The sequence below is a fragment of the Clarias gariepinus genome, chromosome 19, assembly GCF_024256425.1.
Source record: "Clarias gariepinus isolate MV-2021 ecotype Netherlands chromosome 19, CGAR_prim_01v2, whole genome shotgun sequence".
Lineage (NCBI taxonomy): Eukaryota > Metazoa > Chordata > Actinopteri > Siluriformes > Clariidae > Clarias > Clarias gariepinus.
In genome coordinates, this window is record NC_071118.1 from 4,981,480 (window position 1) to 4,996,661 (window position 15,182).

The window sequence follows — 15,182 nt, forward strand, 5'->3', positions numbered from 1 at the left end:
AAAGACATGCAGATCAGGCTACCTGGTGTTTCCAAATTTTCCACAGTGTGTGTGTGTGTGTGTGTGTGTGTACCCTGCCTCGTGGCACTAAATTGCTGCACAGAGATATTTAGAAGCACGTGTCACAACCATCACATACATATGTGGATCTTCCCTGAACTGTTGCCACAAAGCTGGACGCATACAAATCTTTAGAATTCCATTCTATGAACTTTAACATTTAACGCTAAAATTTACCTTAACTGAAAGTAAGTGGTCCAAACCTGTTCTAACATGACAAAGCCCACATGCACAAAGCGATCGATTCCTGCTCTGGGACTATTTACTATGTTTTCCTTGTGCTTTGTGGGTTTCCTCCCTCAATGCAAAGACATTAGGCTAATTGGCATTTTCAAATTGCCTGTAGTGTACATTTACATATTTGCCATCTCATATTTACATCTCATTAAACATCTGAGCAGTTGAACAGTGGCAACGTGGTGGTTGTGGGGTTTGAACCTGGGATCTTCCAAACCGTAGTCCAATGCCTTAACCACTGAGCTACCCCTGGCCCCGTGTATGAATAAGCATGTGAGTGTGTGTGCCCTGTGATGGATTGGCACCCTGCCTCAGGGTAAAGCGTTATATATGTATATACAATGAGTGAGGAAGCTTTCATTAAAGTGTGTTATAGGGGTAGGGTTAATTAATATTCATAATAATATCCATGTTTATTGGAATGAGACATTCAGCACCTGATGGGCAGGCGCCCACATACTTTTGACCACATTCTAGGATTTAATACAGTGCATCTAAGGTATGCAACAATTCCAACCGTGCCACTGTGTGAGCTGTTTAAATGTAGTTAAATTCCATTTAAAGATGGCGAGCTTGGCAACCCTGGAGACCATAGGTGGTGTTTTGTTGTGTAAGGGATGGACAGTATCAGGGCACCTTTCACAGCATCCTAAATAACCTTCCGATTATCCGTCAGATCACAAGACTAACTTGACCCTGTGCACATCTGTATTTAGCGCTGTCTACTTGTGACAGATGTTCATCCCAGTGGAAAAAGACGGAAAAGAAGCTTGTGTGTTTAGATAGAGAGCAGCAGACGCATTTCTGCACCAGAGGCTCAGGGTTTGATATTGACCAGACATTCTGATGGAAAGATTGTGCTTACCTGCTTCAATGTTTAGTGTGAATTTCTCAAGTGTTCAAACATCTGCTGCAGCTGCACATGGAATAAATCAGCTGACTGATCAAGAACAGAAAGATGGCCTGTGTTATTCATTTGCCAGTTAAAGCTATGAAGAGTTTTGAAGACATCAATAAAATGATTTAATGCCGTTTTATCTTTTCAACTGGCCTTATCGGAGAATGATAGCAGAATAAAAGTACAGGGAGCATATAATAATAGGTGCTTATTATAAGCTTAAAAATGCTACTGTATGTGGAAGTCTGGGTTTATGAGTCCAAACATGATTAATTCATTGTTTTTGAGTTCACACGATTGTTCTGTAAATAATTTATCTTTCCTCTAAATTATGTTGCACTAAAGAATTACAATATTTGTTGACATTATGGGAAATCTTTTTTTAAAGAGGCATGCTGGTAAATAAGTAGATAAACATTACGGCTGTATCTGCTCTCCACCGTCTCCAGGGCTGATGACGCAAAGATTGTGTTTATGTGATTGTGAAAGATGAGTGTTTATGGCCTCTGTGTGTCTCTCTCTCTCTCTCTCTCTCTCTCTCCCACCTTTGACTTCTCTCTACACAATACTGTTTAAAGTCCGCTAATGAGTTACATATTAAGGTAAAATTTTACCTGACACAGTCTTTCTTGTTAGTTAGAAACATTTCACTACTTATCCAATGACCTTCTTCAGTCTGAGGGGAAATCATCGTCCAGGGTGATGCGAACCTTGTCTGAAAAGTCTGGTTAGGTGAACAATAGAAAAAGTGCGAGTAGGAGGGAGAGTAGCAGACTTTCAGAAGATCCAGCAATAGAAAGAGATTAGGGAGAGTACTGTAGTAAGGGTCCTTGGGTGTGGCTTTCCTGGTGGATGAGTGTTGAGGTCTTGATGTTCCTGGGGAGGGATGAAAGAGGAGCATGAAAAATTGGAGACGGGTTGTGTCTGAGGGCGTTTCGATTGATTTGAACCATGTCCAGGAACAATTGCTACCCCTTCTGGTCAGTGTTCAAATATTTTTTTTCCCTTTATACTTACACTTGAGTACACTTGCGTATTTGTGTATTTACACTCTCTGATACAGCAGGTGGCAGTATGCAGGTACTTGGTTTTTGAACCACCAACAAACACAAGAAAAGAAGAGAATAAGGAACTTCACTTTCACATAGTCTATACCGCTTTTTCCTGTATTCAGGGTAGTTGGGGCCTGGAGCCTATCCCAGGAGGCTTAGGGCACATGGCAGGGTACACCCTGGACAGGTTGCCAAACCAATGCAGGGCACACAGACTCTGGGCAAGTAACCCCAATCAGCATGCCTCTGGGAGAAACCGGAAACCCACCAAGCATGGGGAGAACATGCAAACTCCATGCACACAAAGATGGGAATCGAGCCCGGACCCTGAACCAGTGCTAACCACCAAACCACTGACGCCATAAGGAAATTAGCCTAAAATATTATTATTAGAAAAGAGGTCACGTCAACAGAACAATTTACTGCTGTTCTCAGGTACGACTGGCTTCCATATCGGATTCAACCTGTGCCCGAGTACACTGTATCGTTCTCGATACCCCCTTTTCCAGCAGACCCAGGCACAGGACCTGAGCGCAAAACAATTGTGTTCTCACTGATCAAAATGAATCAGATATGAACCTGGGGCTCTAATCTGAAAAATCCCCAATTTTACACTCTCTGTCCATGATTTTGTACATCAATCGTTTGTCCTTCAAGTAAAGGTACACCACTGATTCTGCTCCTTGATTGTTGCTCCCGCTGTGCTGGTACATCCTCCTATGTAACGCTTGTTTTGTCTTCCAAATTTAGAGCTCTGAACACTATTTACTGCATTGAGCCGCGTACTGTATATTGTACTGCTCTGTCTTAGTGTGTTGGTGGGTTTGAAGTGAACTAGAGTATGTGGTGTTTTCCAAAAATCCTTTTTAGCTTCTCTGACACGGGATGATAAGGTTTTTTCCTTGTTTCTGGGTCTCAGTTCTCTCTGTCATCCTTCTGTTAGATCTGGCAGCCCTTTTGTTAAAAGCACACTTAGTATATCCACGGGCGTTGAGAGCTGTCTTAAGATTCCTGTATTCCTTCTTGTTAGCGTCAGTGAAGAGGGGGCTGTTTTCTGCCCTGTGGTGCAGCGCCCTGACGACACCTAATTTGTGTTGCAGTGGGTGGTGCGAGTCAGACCGCAGGTATTGGTCTGTGTATGTGGCTTTCCTGTAGACTTCTATTTTTAGTTCCCCATTGTTGACCCTGGAGGATACAAATAGGTGGCACTTACCAACTTCCCTCAGACTGGAGAAGCTATTTGGATAAGAAGTAAAACATTTCTACATAAACACAAGTTTCATTTAACATGATTCAACTCAAATACAACCTCACCTGGATGACTGAACACTTAATGCAGTGTCTTATGGGAGATCCGCCATCTTGGCAGGGTTACTCAACTAGCTAGTTAGCAAACCAAGTTTTCATGCTGTTGTTTGAGAAATTTAGTAAAAGCTAATATTCTTTTATTAACTACATCACCACCATGAGAGCATATCTACCCTGGAGGATCATTTGTTGATTTAATGGTATTTTCCGCACGTTTAGTACTACGTGTCATGTTTTTCGAGAATTCATAGCAATTATAAAAAATAAAAATATTAAAAATAACTGAAATTCAGTCAGCAACCATAAAAGTATTGATTTGAAACCAGACTGTGGTGCTTATAGATGGTTTTGGACTTTGTAGGTGGTTGTGCCTCTTTGTAGTGGATTAGTTCCAAAAATATTTCCATGTTCAGTGTTGACATGGAGAGCTGTAGCGACCGGTGCGCTCATAAAAACCTCTCAATCCCCAATACAGGGTTTCTCCGGTCCAGATTCAGACCTCATGGCAGGTCAATCCAGATTCAGTTCACACCTCAAATTAGGGAATCAACGGAACAATGTAATAAAGCATACGTTTCCTATTTTGAAATAAAAACATTTTTTGTTTAAGAGTTCAATCATAATCATTGATTTTCGTTAACAGCTAACATGCTTTCACGTTCTGTCCTGAAGACAGAAGACTGAGAAAAGCGAGGCTCTGGCGTCTTCTGTCTGTATCAATCACGTCCCCCGGTGAGGACATTATGATCTGAATGTGTAAAAAAAAAAAAAAAAAAAAACTCAGTGACTCTGTCTAGTGACCACACTGTTTTTTTTAGGGCCCAAGCACTATAACATCAGTTCTAATTGTCATAATGGTATTGGTATGTATCCTTTAAATACATGTGCTTGGTGTGTCTATTGTTTTTCTTTTTAGATTCTGTCTCTCACAGTGGAAATGCACCTATGATAAAAATTGTATATATATACAATTAGGAGGGGGGAACTGTGCCATTTCTTTTGCACTAACTTGAACAGAATTCTGAATCTTTTTGACACTGAGTGTATGTTCTTTAAAGTTAGAGGTTTTGTTGCTTTGGTTTAGGTATCTGACTATAGTCAAACCGTGAATTTTTTTTCTCTTCTAGGTCTGAATGTACTTTGTCTCAGACTGTTGTAAAACCTGAATGCATGTTGCTTGTAAGCTATAAGCAAGCTTAATAAAAGTCATTTGCTTATCACCAATCATGATGTCCTTGAATAGAAATCAGATTCTTGGCAAGTCCTGGGAATTCATAGTGAAGTATGGTATGTATTCTGTAACAGTTGGTGGATCATTTGTGAAACAGCTTAGACAGTTCTTGATGGTTTGTAGGGAATAATAAGGATCACTTATCTAGATTACAGGCAAATCGGAGTGCGCTAGCGAAAAGATCAGTAATGCAGGAAATCCCCCTTACTGTGCCATTCCACCCTTTATGTTATCCATAAATTTATCCCTGGTAACTCTTAGGACACATATAAAATTGTTTTTACAATAGATGTATGCATTTACAGTATAACACATACACAGCTTTAACATCGCATATAATCAGACACCTTCGCTAATGCTGCACATACACATTCTCGTCTGCTCATAATTGGTTCTTTAATTGGATGTAATTAAGAACACAAACTTACAAAATACATTTATTTGGCTCTTGTGAGGAAAAAGCACAATTAAAGTGTAAAAATGTAATGGTTTATTTTCAAATTCCCATAGTATAGTGTTCGAGTGTGTGTGTGTGTGTGTGTGTGTGTGTTTTGTTCTTTTTTTTTTTTTTTACACAAGCCGTACGTCTTGACATCCACTGTGGCGTTTCACAGGCAGAGAGAAGAGATTCTGGTTCAGCAACAATAAACAGAACTCAATTAGAAAAAGGAAAAAACCAAACCCTACGTCACGTGAACTGTTCAGCATGGATTCCTTTACATGAATTTTTGCCAAACATAAAGTCACTTTAAATAAATGTACACACTGGGTTTTAATTCAGTCCTCCTACTTACTGACAGTTTTACATATAGGATAAGATTAATATGTATTTCACAGTTTCAAAGACATAATTTAAAGTAGAAACAAAAGACACAATATATTACCTTTCTATAACTTCTTCGCTTGGCTGCAAATTAAAATAAAAGAAAAATCTCGATGGAGTTTTACATATTATACAAAGGTTAAACAAAACGATCAATCGTTTACGGAGATTCGTGCTCACTCGCAAAAATCTCCTCGTGATTGTCTTATAGTGCAAATGTAAAAGGACAGAGATCTCGAGAACCACGCTTGATGTGTACTCCAACGAAGTGCCCTACGCCACAACCCCTGTCTAGTACGAGTCAAAGTCTGTGGACAGGTTGTGGGGGACAAGAGACTGAAATGAGACACATCGAAGTTCCTTTTGCCGAAATCTTTCAAATGAATCCCGTAGGGTTAATCGTCCACAGGTTTAATACATATACTGGCAAGTGATGGCTTAAGTGACAATCATATTTTGAGGCCTGAGACGGTGACCAACTTTCAGCGTCTTTCTTATCAGCTTGCTGTTTTTTTGAACGGTGCCTTGGTGATATGGATGTCAGGCTTGCCATCACTGAGCCCCAAAACGGTCTAAAAACTTCTGACATCTCTTAAAAAGTCTAAAAAAACAAAACAAAAAAACTTTGTGTAGTTACAAGCCTTTATCCAGTCCAGATTGTTTAGGCTGCGTGCTGTAGCTTCTTCAAGGCGGATGAAGTCTTTGTGGAAATTGCTGGCAGCTCTTTCTGGATTCGGGTTCCTCTGTCCGCAGGAGATGAGAAAATGACGGCCAGAAACAGCCAGGCTCTGTTACCTCTTTCCCATCTCATTCTGTTTGAGGAACTGAATGTTAGCCCTGCTGTCTGCTAGTTCAGGATACTGCTCCACGGGGAGTATGTAGTAACCCTCGTATCCTGGGACTTTCCCCACTGCCAGGAGCTGCTGCTTCTCGCTCTCGCTCCACGCCCGGCTCAGATCCCTGCCCTCCTGTACCTGGTGCTGCTCCGTGGCCCAGGCTCGAGCCACCGCCCTCTGCTGAGCTTGCTCCAACACACGGGCTCGCTCCTTCTCTTGCAGTTCGGTTCCGAGCCCGTAGCGTACACTAAACACTACCGCAGCCGTGTGAATCTCCACAGTGACCCCGCGACGCGATCGGCCGCTCACTGTCACGTTGACGTAGCTGTCCAGTGCCCTGTGTCCACCAGTGATCCCCAGGGCCAAGAGGTCGCCGTCGGGTAGCCCGAGCTTAACGAAGAAGTGCCAGTCACGCCTATCTATTGTGTAGTGCAAGCCTTCAAGGTAAATTGCACCGGTAAGTACCTGTGCGATCTTGCGGCTGCCCTCGCTGGCTGCACTTGTCACGGATGCCAAAACGTGGCCCTCTCTGATGGCCAGCATCATGCCTTTTCCCACAACAGGTGTGCTGGTGCCAAACCAATAGCCGGGCTTGTCTCGTTTAACACGCCACTGTTTGTTGAGCTGCCTTCCCTCCAGAGCCATGAACGCTTTGTTGTGTCGCTCCACTGAATGCTGTACTCCTGTGAACAGCTGTGAAGGTCGAAGAGTATATGTTATTTCAGCAAAAATAACCGGAGAGCGTGGTATTTACACCCTACTGGTAAAGTAAGCATACCTGGGCGCTGTCACTGTCCTGACTGGCAAGCAATTCATATGGGGGGTCAACGAAATATAATGGATGCCTAGGAAACCCAGGTATGATGTTGCTGAGCTGAAAGCCGAACATGACCAGCCAGCTCTTCACATCTAGGAAAAGAGAGCACAGGAAGAGAACGAATAATCTAAACGGTTACGCAGGCGCCTGATGATCTGATGTCAGCATATTTATAGAACGCAATATGGCAGACTGTCACAATATTTAGTTTTGCTGACCAATTAGCAGGTAATACTGTGCTAATTATGTGCCAGGGAAATGGTATTAAAGTACTGATGATACCTGCATCTCTCAAGCTTTCAGTTTGTTTTTTACTCTTACCTGTCACGTAGTTTTTAACATCGATCATGTCGCTGAGAGGATTGTTGTTCTTGAACATGTACAGGTTAAATGGTGCCGGTTCTTTGCCTATCCTCTCCCAGAGTGTGTGGTCAGGTGAGGTCCAGCGGCCTGCCAGAACATCATAGTCTCTCTGGATGAAGTGGACCAGCTTGGTAAGAGGGTCATACAGGCCTCCATGGAAACCAAGCGCAAGCTGGATGTCTGGGTTGGAGTCATGGTATATCTCGCCGTACGCCGTGTACTGTAACTGCTTCACCATTTGCCCGTTGCTGCTAAAGACCGCCAGCGGAGTGCCTGTGTTATCCGAAGCTATATAGTACTCCTCGCCTCCATTCACCTCCATGGCGAACAGGTGGCCCTGGAGGTCGTAGTAAAATGAAGTGATCTCGGCTCTGGAATGGTTAAAGATGTGGCTCACCCTACTTGGGTGATTGAGGTCTGCGTAGAAGTACTGCTGGTGCTCGCCAGTAGAAGTGCGACGTGACACACGCCGCCCGAGCCCATCGTAGCGGTACTGAACGCTCCAACCATCGGCTGTGCGGCTGTAAGCCCTCTCCAGCAAGCCTTTGGAGTTGTACTCAAAGAAGTCAGAGCCCCTCTGGCTGAGAAAACCATCTTCGTCCAGCTTGTACTGCATGTCCCCGAGGCGTGTGATGCGGTCACGCAGGTCGTAGCGCAGCGGGAGCAGCCGGGCGCTGTTTCCAGGGTTCAGCAAGTGCAAGTTGCCATTCAGGTCATAGCTATAGCGCCACATGGACCAATCGTTGACCTTGACACCAACAAGCTGGCCATCGCCGTCATACTCATAACGGTACTGAGTAGTGTTGGCATAGGGCCCAATTTTAAGCTCACGCTTGATCACACGGCCCATGCTGTCATACTGCACCGTCATCCAGTACATAAGAGAGCGGAAGATCTCGTATTGCACCTCTTTAATGCGCCCATGAGCGTCAAAATGTTTGCTCAGGGTCATTACAGCTGTCGTGATGATTTGGTTAATGTCGTAGTAAATGATGCCAAATTTGCCAAAGTGCTCCACCTTGCCAGAGATCTCATCATAGCGATAAAGATCTACAGGAAGGGGAGTTTCTCCAATCACCGGCTTTATGCTGGCCACGCGGAAGCTATTGTCGTGGTAGGTATAATCGAAGCGGGCGTTGACCATCCCCTCCTCTGAGAAGCGGTACATCTGCTTGTCCACCAGGGGGCCGAGCTTGCGGTAGCGGATCGTGCAGGAGAAACCGCCACTTTGCAAATTGACCATCTTGAGAACCCCAGCTGTTTCGTCGAAGCTGAAGGTAACGGCGGTCGAGTCATACAGTATTTCGGAGAGTTTGGAGAGCTTTCCATACTTGTAGAGCACACGACGACCTGTTCCCAGGTAAAAGGTGGCCCAGGGACGACCGTCCTCACTGAAGTCATGGATAACGGTGGCGTTGCTTTCGGGAGGATTGTAGGTGTTGCGGATGTAGCCCACAGAGACATGGGTGGACATGGTGTGTCTGGCCATGCTGGGCATGGTGACCGCCGTAAGTCGACCGGAGCTATCGAAGTCAAACACGTACTGCTTCTGACTCTGCTGCAGCATCAGCACCATCGACTGTGCACAGAGAAACAAACAAGAAGCGACACTCAAATTAATATTTGATGTGGAAGGCCACTTATTAAATTAGACTGTATTGCTTCATCTTATGTAAATCATCATTTACTTGCTCTTACCCTATAGTAGGTTACTATACGTTATACACGCTAATCAAATACAGCACCAACAATCAGACCGAGCATAAATCACCTTATCGAGATAGCTGAAGCTCCACACCCTCCCATCCACAAAGGTGCGGGAAAGGATGCGGCCAAACGTATCGAACTCGCTCTTCTCGCTCATGCTGCCCCTCTGTAAGCCCATTAGACGCCCCGTGGGTGAGTAGGACACATTGACCAGCGCCAGACTGCTGCTCGGGAGCCAGGTGGCAGGCCGGCCCTGAGCATCGTAAATGATGCGCAGCGTGAACTTACGGTGATCGTCGTACACCTTCTCGGTTCTCGTGTTGCGGTCGTAATCGATGGAGAGCAGATTCCTGCCATGAGCCTGTAAGGATTTTAAAGAATTGCACCATCTTAGTGTGATTCTTATCACATATCTACTAATTCTACTTGTTATAACACTGTTATCAGATTATTGACTGGTAACTGACACTGATCTGAGGCAGACGCTTTTACAGTAACCGAAGAACTCTATGTAAGCTTGTGTTGCCAAGTTACACAAAATCTCAGACATGAAGTTGATGTGCAAGTTGTCTAACGGCTGTCAGTCAACCCAAGACCAACATAACACATACAGTACTGTCCAAAAAAAAAAAAAAAAGGGACCGTTTTATCTGCAGTACGAATGTTGTTATGCAAATGTTTTCTGTAATGTTATTAATTTTTAAAGGGATGATAGGAAATGATTTTGTACATAATAATACAGACATATATATCTATTATATCTAACATTTGCATGCCTGTAAAGAAAGCAACATAAGGGTTTTGGATGAAAATAGAAAGTGTGAGAGAGTTAGCAGAAGAACTCAGATTCTCCAGCACGCTCAGTAAAACCTAACAGCTGTTTTACTTACAGTGCTGTGCAAACGTCTGAGGATCATGCAAAAAAAATGGCATAAGAGAACATTTTTTACAAAACATTTCTACAATAAAGAAAACTTTTTAAAAAAGCACCAAACAAATACAGTAATAAAACAAACACAGTCAATAATTTTTGGTGTGAAAACTCTTTGATAATTTTGTACTGTAAGTAAAACAGATAGTAGGTTTTATTGAGGGTACTGGAAAATATTTCAGCGTTCTTTTGGTAGCTTCGTCACACTTGCTATTTTTATGCAAAACCCAGGAACTGTTTTTAAATTATGTCATTTTTCTGTCCATCTGAAAACTGGTCCGTCATTTAATTCGCTGCTTTGCAAAAAATCTTCTGTAATGCTATTTATGTATTTATTATTTTTATATAGTGAATGCATTGTTTTTATAAAATAATGCAGACATGAGAAACATATAGAAGACCATTTGTACTACAGATAATACAGTATATTACAAGAAGGCTTTTGCTCAGTATTGTATGTGTATATGTATTTGATCATCAAAACTCCATACTGACCCGCAGCTTTCTTCCAAACACCGTGACTTTGCCTTTGGACAGCTCTTTCCTCATCCTCCACTCGATGGAGTTCAGGCCGCTGTCTGTCGGGAGAGAAATGTTGCGCCTCCCGATGGTTGGCGTGACCGAGCCTGCCAGGATGTGAGGTTCGGTGTGAAAGCTGAGTCCCATGCCGTTAGCATAGGAGACCCTCAGGGTGCCGTTGTAATACATCTGATAGCTGTTCCGAACTTGATCTGTGAGAAGGCAACGGGGAGATATTAAAGAACTGAGCGAGGAATAAGAAACCAAGCTGCGTTTTTTATTTGCTGTAAGGCTTTAGACTTGATCGGATTCGACACATTACTAGAAAACGTATCGTTCCAGCCGGGTTATGTGTGCGGGAGAATAAAAATGAGGCTGATATTATTGCCGGGAATAAAGCGCTTTGGTTTGGGCTAAAAGCAGCACGAATGCCTTCGCTTCCATTTACACGCTGTAATTGCATCAGCCGGCACTCTCTACAGACATGCACGCACAAAATGCAATCATTTACACATTGAAAAGTCATCAGAAACTTTTAAGTACACTCCGGAACACGGTTAACAAGCACCGGGTATCTAACGACAGCTCAGGAAAGCCTTCAAACTCATTTATCCTGAGTAAACAACACATGCTGAAGCTGGCTTTAATAGGAAGCATGGCATAGCTAGTGGGATAATACTGAAAGCGATCCGTTGTTAGAAAGAAATATAGCCGAACATCTGGGCTCGTTCTAATTTTGTTTTCTACACTCTGCTGGACGAAATACATTTCATTGCAGTTAGTCAAGAGGGATTCCACGCTACCTGTTGCTTTAGTGATGCGCTACAACATCAAACCTGTAGCCTGTACTGTAAGTGCTCGTGTGCTGTCAAGTCGTATACTCCTATTTACTCTCTTTACCTTGAAGCACAGTATACGATGCCTCCACTGAGGACAGGTTGGTGATGATAGTGACATCATCATCCCTGTTTGAGCTCTCCATGTCGATGTTGATGGACTGCTCCATTTCTCGCCGCAGGTTGGTCACCGTACCAGTGGGATAGGACACGTTCGTTAAGCGACCCTCTGTGTCGTAGCTGCAAACAAAAAGTTTTGTATTGTATGTATGAATATGCAGGTTGCAATGTTTCCTTCACTCTCAAAAGGATCAAAGAGATATTATTATTATTCATTCCTTCTTTTATATGTGTACAGGGTCATTGGGGCCTGGAACCTATCCCAGGAGACTTATGGCATGAGGCGGGGTAAACCCTGGACAAGGTGCCAATCCTTTGCAGGACATACACACACACACACACACACACACACACTAGGGGCGATTTGAGAGCACCAAATAAAATGCAATTAATCTGCATGTCTTTGGAGGAAACCGGAGTACCCGGAGAAAACCCACCAAACACGGAGAGGAACACTGTGCACGCAGACCTGAGGTAGGGATCGAACCCTCAACCCTGGAGGTGCAAAACCACAGCTCGCTAACCACTACGCCACCATGTCACCACCATTAATATTATTAATATTACACACAAATATTATCACAGATCACACTGACATTATTCTAAACGTAACTTTTTATTAGCGGATCCTGTTTTCAGTAAAATGACTCAGAACATCTAAGAGAGCAGTACTGCAGTACTTCTGCCACTAGATGGCACTAAAACTGTTTGGAAGATGTTTCGAATTTGTTTTGTTTTTTTGATCGAAATGAAAGCAGCTCATTTCAAATGAAAACGCTCATTCCTCTGCCTCTGTTGCCATAACAGTAATTAAAAAAACGTGGAAATATATTATATTTATCAATCCGTGATACAATTGCCAAAACAAATTTGGTGTTTGAGATTGTAATTAATGTCCTTATTAATAGCATTATTCTTCATTACTAAATAAGACTCACTGTTGTAATATTATTAGACTACGACATGACAGTTGATGTCATTTTTTTTGATGTAGGAAATGGTTTCAGGCTTGTACAAGTTCGCGAGTTATGGCATCATTTAATTCTAGTTTTTTAAAAATATGAACATAATGAATTTATATATATAGTGATGAATATAGTGAACATTTATTTCTTTGGCTGAATTTCAGAGAAAGCAATATTTCAGCATTATGTACTGCAGTAAACATTTATTTAGTGATGTGTCTGAATAAATGGTGAACCGAGCTATTTTGCTACACATCAGCAAATTAAAGACATTATTATCTGTACATAAATAAGTAAATCCAAATAAATCTTAAAAATCTAAGTTTGAATTAGAATATTGGGTCATAAAGCGATTTATGAGTTGGCACAGAACTACAGTTTTGTTTTCTACAACATGTTCTGTCTATGTCTATTTAAATCCTTTTTTTTTTTCTTAAGCCTTGTACATCTACTCACTCGTAGAAGTTGGTCCACCCTGACTCGTCAGCTTTGGAGGCGAGCAGCTCTGTGTTGGTGGTGTACGTGAGCAGCGCCACCTCCTGGTTCAGGGCGGAAACGGAGCGCAGGTTTCCGCTCGCATCCGTTCCCAATGTCACCACCTGGTTCTCAGGAAGCAGTAACAGCCGCACCACTCCACCCGCCTCTCTCCTGATCTTCAGGGTGTTGTTGGAGCTATCAGTGACCGAGACGAGTTCTCCGTCCGCGCCGTAGCTGAAGTTATAGAGCGCGAGGCCTGTGACGAGACTGAGCGTTTGCTTGTGTAGGCCATCCTCAGTGAACACGTACAGCTCCTGCTCCAGTGCCGATCCCAGCTCGTACTGTCCCACGGCGTTCATTAACGGCTGGTTGGCGCGCACCGATCGCACGCGGATGTTGTTCAGTTCAGCGATGTAAAGTGTGCCGTCAGGTGAGACCGCCAGCGAGGCGGGCGTGTTGAGGTTGGCGTCGGCAGCAAAGCTTTCGTCACCGGAATAGCAGTTACAGTTGACGTCGCTCTTACAGTCGCACTCAGACGTAGCGCCCGCCAGCAGCGACATCTCGCCGTCTGCGCTGACCTGCCGCACCCGGTTGATTTTCTTCTCGTCGCTCTCCGCGATGTAGAGCACGCCCGAATGGGAGACGGCGATGGCTGTGGCGCTCTCCAGCGCCGAGTGTATGGCCAGCCTGCTGAGGGAGTAGTCGATACCAGGAACCTGGCAGTGCATGGGCCGACCAGCCACGATGCTAACCTGCTGGTTCTCAGTGATCCGCAGGACCACGTTGTTCTCTAGAACGTACAGCGAGTTGTCCATGGGGTTGACGGCCAGGTCAGTGGGCCACTCCAGACGCACCTGCACATAAACACACACATATGTCTATCAGTTTGAAGGGTCTCTTCATTCTAGGGCATGTTACAGACTGATAGCCTGGATCTTTCCTCTGTACGGGTGGTTGTCAAACAAACAATGCAAGCATCTGGGCCATGAGTAATGAACCTTTAGTGGAAAGACGGAGAAGGAACTAGTCAGACGGAGACACAAAAGATGATGATGGAGTATGTGATGGGGCACAGATTTGAGAGTGTGCAAGGTTGAGAGAGAGAGAGAGAGAGAGAGAGAGAGATGGAGGCCATTTTCCACACCATAAATTACCAGTATGTTTTTGACCAGGCACTGGTTCAGTACCAAATGTTCCACTTTGAATTTGGCATAAATGATATTTCGAGGTAGTGCTAGAAAAATTGTTCTGATTGGATCTGCATACCACAAACAGAAGAAATGGAAAACAATAAAATGACAGAATAGTGGTAACACTGATCCTTAAAAAAACGCAAGAAAAAAAAGAATCTAAGGCCCTTATTGTTTTATCTTATTTGTTGCTTGTGCATTGATTCAATCAGTAGCACGTTTTAGCATATTAATATCACCATAATGCTTTCTCATTTGCGCTTATCATTGACAAAATATCATGCTGTGGTGGCAGCTAATATAAACCAAATAGCAGATATCAGTCTGAACACTTCCTCCATATTAAACCATAATTGTGATGTTGCCTTCGCTTTAACAGCCATCGGTCATGTTGGTGGGAGTCAACTCTCTCAATAAACAGCTAGAGGAGAAAAGCAGAAAGAAAGATAAGAGGAGTATACTCGGACCTGACTGACGTCCATGCTGGTGTCACAGCTGAGTGGTCGGACCGCAGTCAAATCGTTGGTTTTTATCAGAGTGGAGATGATGCCGTTCTGATCCACCTTACGGATCATGGTGGCGTCTACGAAGTACATGAGGCCGTTCTTATCCACGGCGATGCCTGTAGGTGAAGAAGAAGAATAAAAATAAAAAATATGCCTTTCATAACGTTCAGCGCTTACAGGCATGCAAACAAATTCATGTTCTATTTACTGCGAAGGAAGGTTCAGCCAAACAGTGCTGACAATCTTCATAAGTTAAACACCTGCGCTGACAGCTCTGTTGAAATACAGATTAGCATTCTCAGCCTG

At 43.4% G+C, this 15,182-nt stretch overlaps 1 protein-coding gene across 1 annotated transcript in view; it reads right to left on the bottom strand.

Annotated features, from left to right (window-relative positions):
• Window positions 1–5,259: 5,259 nt before the first annotated feature.
• tenm2b (teneurin transmembrane protein 2b) overlaps window positions 5,260–15,182 on the bottom strand; it is a 141,338-nt gene continuing 131,415 nt past the window's right edge. Inside the window, exons 21-28 of the mRNA XM_053478437.1 lie at window positions 14,838–14,992; window positions 13,160–14,034; window positions 11,683–11,858; window positions 10,759–10,994; window positions 9,397–9,693; window positions 7,584–9,204; window positions 7,224–7,354; window positions 5,260–7,138 (exon numbers count right to left, since the gene is read on the bottom strand). Of these exons, the coding sequence (XP_053334412.1) occupies window positions 6,401–7,138; window positions 7,224–7,354; window positions 7,584–9,204; window positions 9,397–9,693; window positions 10,759–10,994; window positions 11,683–11,858; window positions 13,160–14,034; window positions 14,838–14,992 (4,229 nt within the window). The 3' untranslated portion in view covers window positions 5,260–6,400. The remainder of the gene's footprint in view (window positions 7,139–7,223; window positions 7,355–7,583; window positions 9,205–9,396; window positions 9,694–10,758; window positions 10,995–11,682; window positions 11,859–13,159; window positions 14,035–14,837; window positions 14,993–15,182) is intronic.